At 39.6% G+C, this 7,317-nt stretch overlaps 6 protein-coding genes across 6 annotated transcripts; all 6 read left to right on the top strand.

Moving 5' to 3' along the window:
* Positions 1 to 751: 751 nt before the first annotated feature.
* Positions 752 to 1,544, top strand: JH06_4784 (ubiquitin thiolesterase; the record flags this gene model as incomplete). Its single annotated transcript, XM_014670774.1, has 5 exons — positions 752 to 811; positions 843 to 908; positions 940 to 1,197; positions 1,226 to 1,360; positions 1,413 to 1,544. 5 exons carry the CDS (start codon positions 752 to 754, stop codon positions 1,542 to 1,544), a joined length of 651 nt encoding a protein of 216 aa, XP_014526260.1.
* A 10-nt stretch (positions 1,545 to 1,554) lies between these two features.
* On the top strand, positions 1,555 to 2,367 carry JH06_4783 (ubiquitin carboxyl-terminal hydrolase; the record flags this gene model as incomplete). Its single annotated transcript, XM_014670773.1, has 4 exons — positions 1,555 to 1,593; positions 1,654 to 1,857; positions 1,888 to 2,212; positions 2,237 to 2,367. The coding sequence occupies 4 exons, from the start codon at positions 1,555 to 1,557 to the stop codon at positions 2,365 to 2,367; spliced, it is 699 nt and encodes a 232-aa protein (XP_014526259.1).
* A 251-nt stretch (positions 2,368 to 2,618) lies between these two features.
* On the top strand, positions 2,619 to 3,997 carry JH06_4782 (hypothetical protein; the record flags this gene model as incomplete). The annotated part of the gene is made up of 6 exons (XM_014670772.1): positions 2,619 to 2,740; positions 2,774 to 2,972; positions 3,127 to 3,194; positions 3,226 to 3,345; positions 3,376 to 3,899; positions 3,930 to 3,997. 6 exons carry the CDS (start codon positions 2,619 to 2,621, stop codon positions 3,995 to 3,997), a joined length of 1,101 nt encoding a protein of 366 aa, XP_014526258.1.
* A 98-nt stretch (positions 3,998 to 4,095) lies between these two features.
* JH06_4781 (hypothetical protein) lies at positions 4,096 to 5,488 on the top strand (the record flags this gene model as incomplete). The annotated part of the gene is made up of 7 exons (XM_014670771.1): positions 4,096 to 4,170; positions 4,202 to 4,337; positions 4,367 to 4,434; positions 4,465 to 4,866; positions 4,896 to 4,973; positions 5,004 to 5,159; positions 5,192 to 5,488. The coding sequence occupies 7 exons, from the start codon at positions 4,096 to 4,098 to the stop codon at positions 5,486 to 5,488; spliced, it is 1,212 nt and encodes a 403-aa protein (XP_014526257.1).
* A 62-nt stretch (positions 5,489 to 5,550) lies between these two features.
* On the top strand, positions 5,551 to 6,030 carry JH06_4780 (peptidase c13 family protein; the record flags this gene model as incomplete). The annotated part of the gene is made up of 1 exon (XM_014670770.1): positions 5,551 to 6,030. The coding sequence occupies one exon, from the start codon at positions 5,551 to 5,553 to the stop codon at positions 6,028 to 6,030; it is 480 nt and encodes a 159-aa protein (XP_014526256.1).
* Positions 6,031 to 6,037: 7 nt separating this feature from the next.
* Positions 6,038 to 6,775, top strand: JH06_4779 (peptidase c13 family protein; the record flags this gene model as incomplete). The annotated part of the gene is given in 2 exon segments (XM_014670769.1): positions 6,038 to 6,291; positions 6,307 to 6,775. 2 exon segments carry the CDS (start codon positions 6,038 to 6,040, stop codon positions 6,773 to 6,775), a joined length of 723 nt encoding a protein of 240 aa, XP_014526255.1.
* Between the last annotated feature and the right edge of the window lie 542 nt (positions 6,776 to 7,317).

Genomic DNA, 7,317 nt, shown 5'->3' with positions numbered 1-7,317 from the left:
CCTATTTCATCAATACAAGTCGAAATGTCTGTTCCAATGTAAATGTCACCAAATGCACCACTTCCAATCTTCCTTCCAAGTCGATAATTGTAACCGACTCTCAAATCCATTCTCTAACTCAAGTCTTTCACACTTGTCCAATTCTACATACTATTATCATCTCTGTCTCATTACATACTATTTGAGAAATAGATAGTCAAGAATTGTTGTTTATTGACTTGACCAGTTTTGTATGTACAGTGATTCTTTGATTAATAATAATCACTATGAGGATCTTCTTTCCTTCATTTCTCATTAACAGCAAGTTGAATCTATTTCCATACATATCAAATCGATTCTAATACCTTGTTTCTATCTGATATCAATTTCTTCATCTCACTCCTTCTTCCTTTCTTCCTTTCATTTCTTCTACTTGATTCTTGAATCTGATCTTCTTCATTCAAAGTGTTAAAATCAATATCCTATTCTCATTGTTTTCTACAGTCTATTGAAAATGGAGGAGTATCAACAAGAAATGGCGCTAAATCTATGTGAGATGTTTGGATGTGAATTTGATGTTGCTGTCCACTGTCTCGAGTCTTGTGGTTGGTCGATGGATTCTGGTATTTTGAATCTGTATGAGGAATGATTTTATAGCAGTTTCTTTATTTTTTGAGAAGTATTACTTTGTTTCGATCAAAACTGATTGTTTAGTGGAGGTGTTCCTTTTAATATATCTCAATCAACTTCAAACGGTGGATCAAATCCATTGATGGCCGCAAATACTACATCCAGTTCAATTCCTTTGTTGTGTGATCATTGTCAAGGAAATGTGATTGGAATGGAATTGTGATTATGAATAGATCAAGGAATTACGAAGTGATACTCTTGTGTATCGAGAAGAATGTGTGTATTGTTTTGATAGTTGGGTATTTGTGTGGATGAGAAATGATATTGAAGGAGGACGGCAATGGAATCTGTATTTGTCTCTCCTGTTATCTTGGTTTCTGTACAGGTGTTCGAGAGCACACTCGGTTCCACTATGAGAAAACAGGTCACTCTCTCTTTCTTCAGATTCATCGAACTGAGCTCCCTACAGAATCAAATGCTTCTACACTCACTCGATTAGCGATTGAACCAGAACCACCTAAGAATTATGAGACTGATATGAAAGTGAGATGTGAAGCCTGCAAGAATGTATTTGAAGCTGAAGGTTTCGTAGGACAAGGAAGTGACTGAGACCTAGTATCGAGAGTTGGGAGAAAGGATTCTTCTTCGTGTTTCAGGAGAAAAGGAGAAAGAGTTATGTTCATGGGAAGGAGAGAATCTCAAACCCTGTCCTCATTGTATTAGTTATCAGTTACCTTCTCCTTGTCCTCAAGTGATGATGGATCCAGTGACATGTGAATATGAATGAAGAATGTGATGAATAGCTTATTGGAAATGTACTCAATGTGATTTGTGTGAGAATCTGTGGTTATGTCTTGAATGTGGTCAATTTCATTGTGGACGCAAACAATGGGATTCAACAGGTGTGCCAGGTGATGAAAGAGAAACAGATCTGATCACTAGGGAATGGTCATGCTTTGGAACATTTCCAACAGACAGGACATTGTTTATCAGTGAAAGTGGGTTCACTTCAAGAAGTAACAATAATGAATGGCTATGATATAGAACCGAGCAGATGTTCACTGTTACAAATGTGATGAAGATCCTATGAACAACTATGGTGATGTGTTATTTGATCGTGTGATGGAGGTATTGACTCGATTTGGTGTGATTCGTGATGGTCATGTGGTGGGTCTTTCTAGTGCGAATCGAGAGAAATCCCTCTTGGAGATGAACCTTCTAGTCAATAAGGATTTTGAATTCTCAATGGTGAGTATGAGAGTTGAGTGTAATGAATAGAACAATGATCAGGGTATTGCTTATCCAGTTCATTCAGGTCCTAATTGTTGTGGTCTAATCAACCTTGGAAACAGTTGTTATCTGAATTCGATTCTTCAAGTCTTGTTCCATTGTATTCCTGTAGTGTCTCAGATGGAGTCATTAGGATGGTACAATCACTATCAGCATTGTGAAAAGAATCCAACTGAATGTGTATTGTGTCAACTGATGAAAGTTGGTCAAGTTATGCGAGAAGGAAGAGAGGAACCCATTCGACCTCAGATGCTCAAACAAGCAATTGGTGGTGTTGCTAGTGAATTCAACAATACTCAGCAGCAAGGTGAAAGTGAGAGAGAAATGTGATGAGTAGACTGTTATGAGCTGTTAACAGTCCTTCTGGATATTTTGGAGCGATTCTCACCTCAAGGTCTCAAAGAGGTTTTCAAGTTATCGTTACATTATCGAATGAAGGTATTGATGGATGATAAGAATGAATCCTAGTGTTTGGAATGTGGATCGATTCAAGAGTCTCCTCAAGATGAAGACAACTGTGTTTCTGTTCAGTTGCCTGATACTGAACAAGATTCGAATCCTAGTAGTTCCAAATCATCTCTTCAATCATTCATCAACTCTAGTCTTGAAGGAGAGTGTCTTGAACGTTCATGTTCCACATGTGGTCATCGTATTCGTTGATTCCCTTCTTTATTCTAGAAACCATTTGGAATCGATATCCAGTTCTTGATTCGTTCCCTATGGTTCTCTGTATTCGTGTAAATCGATTTCTGATCAATCCTCAAACCTACACAATCTCCAAGAATACGACTCCTGTACAAGTGGATGAGGAGATTTGGGTTCGACAGTGTGATGAAGAGACGTGAGAGTTCATAATAAGAGTTGAGAATAGAAGTGTCACTCAACGATATCGACTTCGTGCTTCGTGTCTTCATCGAGGAAAGAAAGCAGATTTCGGTCATTATGTAACTGTTTACAAAGAAGAGAGAGTGAAAGGTTGGGTTCTCTGCAATGATTCCAAAGTGGTGGAAGCTGTAGATGCTCCTATTTCTGAATGTTATCTGGTATTTTATGAACGATGTGATGACTCTTGTGTTTGTTTTGACTATTTGATCAGATTCCATAAATCGTCATTGTTTTGTTACTGAAACGCCTGAATCAATAGATTCCTTTTAACTTCATTCAGAACTCCCCTTTTCGTCAATAGAGAGATGGTAGGATTGTATAGACTCGTTTTAATGGTTGTAGCCTCAGAACGAGCATATTGAGTTGTTTCAGAAGAGGAATGGAGTTCGTCTGGACTATTTCGAGAAGAAGTTCGTTTGTGGAAAATGGTATAATCAATAGACGAAAGAAGGAAGCTCGAGCTGGTCATGAGAGTGCGAAGTATGCCCAGAAGATTCGTGGAATTAAGGCTAAATTGCATAGTGCTCAGCGCTACAAGGAGAAGGCTGCGATGAAGAAAGAGTAAGTGTTGAAGTAGTAGTTGAGTTTTAGGATTAAGATGCATGAAGAACGTAGTAACAAACATGCCACAACAGATGCCAGTCCTGAAGGAGCTCTTCCTACATATCTGTTGGATCGTGAAGGTGTGTCTCGTTCGAAGATCCTGAGTAATACGGTGAAGCAGAAACGTAAGGAGAAGGCTGGAAAATGGACAGTTCCAATTCCAAAGGTTACTCCTCTGGCTGATGCTGAAATGTTCCGAGTTCTGGCAACAGGAAAGCGTAAACAGAACCAATGGAAGCGTATGATCACGAAAGTGACATTCGTAGGTGAAGGATTCACTCGAAAACCTCCAAAATATGAACGTTTCATTCGACCTACAGGTCTTCGGTTTAAGAAGGCTCATGTAACACATCCTGAATTGAAAACAACATTCTGTCTGGATATCATTGGAGTAAAGAAGAATCCTCAGAGCAAGCTGTATTCCGAATTGGGTGTGATTACCAAGGGAACGATTATTGAGGTGAATGTGAGTGAATTAGGATTGGTTACAGAGTCTGGAAAGGTTGTTTGGGGTAGAATTAGAGACTGAAAGTGAAGTTTAGGCAAGTACGCTCAAGTAACGAATAATCCTGAAATGGATGGATGCATTAATGCTGTTCTTCTTGTGTAGTAATATGGTTTAGTTCCTGTGTGTTTGTTCAATTCAACACCTCTCTCTTTTTCTTTGTAGATCTATTGGTACTCAACATTTTGTGTATTTGGACATAAATGTTATCTGCTGTAAAGAAGAGTGCTCAGAAGACAGTAATGACCGTAACTTCATGGTATCGAGTCCCTGAAAAGGTATTGGATGAGATAATAGAATGAATTCTAGGGTATGGATCGCTTTGAAGTGTTGGCCATGTCTTCGTGTCTCCCATTACTTGCAAATCGTCAATATGAATACAAATATCACTTTGTTTGTCCATTTCATGTTGTTGCTCCGTATCTCTTCAAAAACTACTTTCCAGGTATTGAATTGTTGATGAATTCACTGTAGAGTCTTCCTTTCCTTGGTTGAACGATGTAACTGAAGAGAATGTGATTGTGACAGCTGAGTTCCGTGATGTATGGATAAGATGGATGTGATGATTTCAGATGGAAGGACATGTAACGAATCGAATTGGTGTGAATCCTCGTTTGATTGCTCATGAGTATCGTGATCTGTGTTGTTTCCATCTTCACAAGGAGCGTGAGGCACTATTATCATTGAAATTGTATGGAATGAATTCAAAAGAGAGTGAGGAAGAATCGTCCAAGAGAGAAGTACCCAAAGAAGAAGCTCTTCCATCGAGTTTAGAAGCAGTAGATGAGTTTATTGACAAGGTGACAAATGATTCCAATCGGATTTCCTTCCTTGATCGTCCTGCAGAAGTGGTTGATAAGAACAATGTAGATCCAATCACTGGAACCTCTATGAAAAGACTTCGTGAGGAAGATAAGCCATACAACACAGTAATAGGCTGCGAGATTGATGAAGTGACTCCTCAGCGAGGTGAAGTATGGATGTGTGGACAGATAAGACATAGCCTGTTCTGTTAGTAGGACATCGTCGAGAAGTGCTTGTTGGTGAGGATGGACGTGACAAATCATTGATGATTCCTCATGTAGTAATGAGAATGTGGAACGATGAATAGACTATTGAGGGACGTGTATTGAAGAGCAGTGAAGGTCGGTCCATGTTGATGACACAAGAAGCTGTTCCAATAGGAATGTTGGGAGGAGGTGTGTTTGATATAAATGGAATTTGCAAAGGAATGATTGAAGGTGTGGTTCAGAAACCTGGGTCAAGTGTAGTAGGTATTAGGTTGTGGGTGGAGAGTAGAATGGTCACATTGTTCACAACACACATGCTCAGAACATTTATGAGAATTGTACTGCGATTATTGATGCTTCTGTACTTGCTGACTTTGTGGGAAATGTGGAATTGGGTCTTTTAGATGATATGCAAGAGGAAGTGAAGAAGATGAGAAGTGAAGTTGGAGAAGAGACGATTAAGGAAGAACAACAGAAACGATTAAAACCGATGGTTGAAGCTCTGAAAGAAGAGCAGTCATGGAGTGTTTGTTTAAATCACTTTCAAACATGTGTTTTGTTTTGTTTGACTTCATTTGTGTTCTAAAGGAGAAACGTGGAAAATGCCTCATTTGTTTTCATATCTTATTTCGTAAGTTACTTTGACTAATGAGATCTTTTATCTCGATTACTCTTCTTGCTGTCCTCTTGGGACTTGCTGCTGCAGACAACTGGGCTATCATTATCGGCGGTTCCAACAGTTATTCGAACTACCGTCATCAAGCCAATATTGCTCATCAGTATCATCAGTATCTGGACTATGGAGTGAAACCTGAGAATATCATTGTGTTTGATTATGATGATGTTGCCAATTCTCCTAAGAATCCATTCCCTGGAGAACTGTACAACCTTCCTGGTGATGATGCCAAGGATTATTATGAAGGTCTTGTGATTGACTACAAGGATAAGGATATCACAAAGGAGAATCTCTTTGATTGTCTGTTAGGAGTTGAGAATGGAAATGGAAAGAAGGTACTGAAATCCACTTCGGAGGATAAGGTCTTCATCAACTACTATGATCATGGTGCTCCTAATCTGATTTGTTTGATTAATGAACGTATTACAGGATGTATTGAAGCAGATGGCTGAGAAGAAGATGTTTAAGGAACTTGTATTGTATTTGGAGGCTTGTGACTCTGCTACCATGATGGTTGATTTCCCTGATGATCTCAACATCTATGTGGTGACTTCCACAGATGCTGCTGTATCTGGTTGGGCTTGTTTCTGTCCTCCTGAGGATTTGGTCCATGGTAAACATATTGGTGCTTGTTTGTCTGAGGAATTTGGTTATGCTTACATGAAGGATATGGATGAGAATGGTGGTGCAGATAACTTCGATGAACAATTCAAGTACATTGCCAATAGTATGGCAAAGAGCAAGCCTAAACAATGGGCTTCGGAAGTATTCCGTAATGAAACTCTGGCTGAGTTCTTTGGTGTGAACAAGAAGATTGTACATCCTTCAGAAGCCATCAAACCCACAACATTCTGGGATACGCGTGATAACAAGCTGTTGTTCCTTGCCAATCAGCTGGCTCGTAATGACCTTACCCTTGAACTTCGTGAATCTTTGATTGAGGAGTATCGTCAGGAAGCTATTCTGCGTGAGAAGACAGATCGTTTGGTACGTGAGGTGGTTGCTCGTACTGTTGGTCTGGATCGTTTTGATGAGATGATGAAGCCTGTGGAGCTTCGTGTTAAGAACACCAAGTGTTACTATGCTGCGATTGAGACATTGGATCAGCTTTTGCCTATGTCTGACTATGAGTTGAAGTACTTCCAAGTGTTTGCTAACATTTGTGATGTTACTGGACTTCCTAGTCTTCCCTTATAAGTAACCCATTCTTTGTTTGAACAAACAATCCATCTGAAACGATGTATCTTTCGAGAAGAGGAAAGAACTCCCATTCGTTTTCTATTCCCTCGTTGTAGTTTTGATTGATCTACTTCTCCAAATCGAGACACACGAGCTTTTCGAATTGACTCATCTGTATTTGGTTCTCCAAATCGTTCACGTCGTCTTTGTTCTTTGGTTTGATCAGGAACACCAAAACGAGCACGACGAGCAGCTATCACACTATCATCTTGTTTCTCTTGGGTTGGTTGAGGAATGACTTGAGAGGAAGTCCTTCGTCCATTCAAAATCATTTGTTTGCACTGCTCACGATCAAAATCACCTCCAAATCGTTTTGCACGTGCTTCTCGACGATTGAGTTCTGCTTCGAGGTCAAAAGGAGTTGGAACTGATTCCACTGGAGTTGTTGTAGGTTCTGCTGTTATTGTTGTGGAGTCAGGCATTGTTGGTGTAGTCTCTATTGCTACTGCTTCACTCTCAGTCCCTGTTGCCTCACTTCCAACTGTCACTACATCATTTCC

The sequence above is a fragment of the Blastocystis sp. subtype 4 genome (genome assembly GCF_000743755.1).
Source record: "Blastocystis sp. subtype 4 strain WR1 chromosome Unknown seqid_0231, whole genome shotgun sequence".
Taxonomy (NCBI): Eukaryota; class Bigyra; order Opalinata; family Blastocystidae; genus Blastocystis; species Blastocystis sp. subtype 4.
This window is presented reverse-complemented; position numbering and strand designations above follow the sequence as displayed.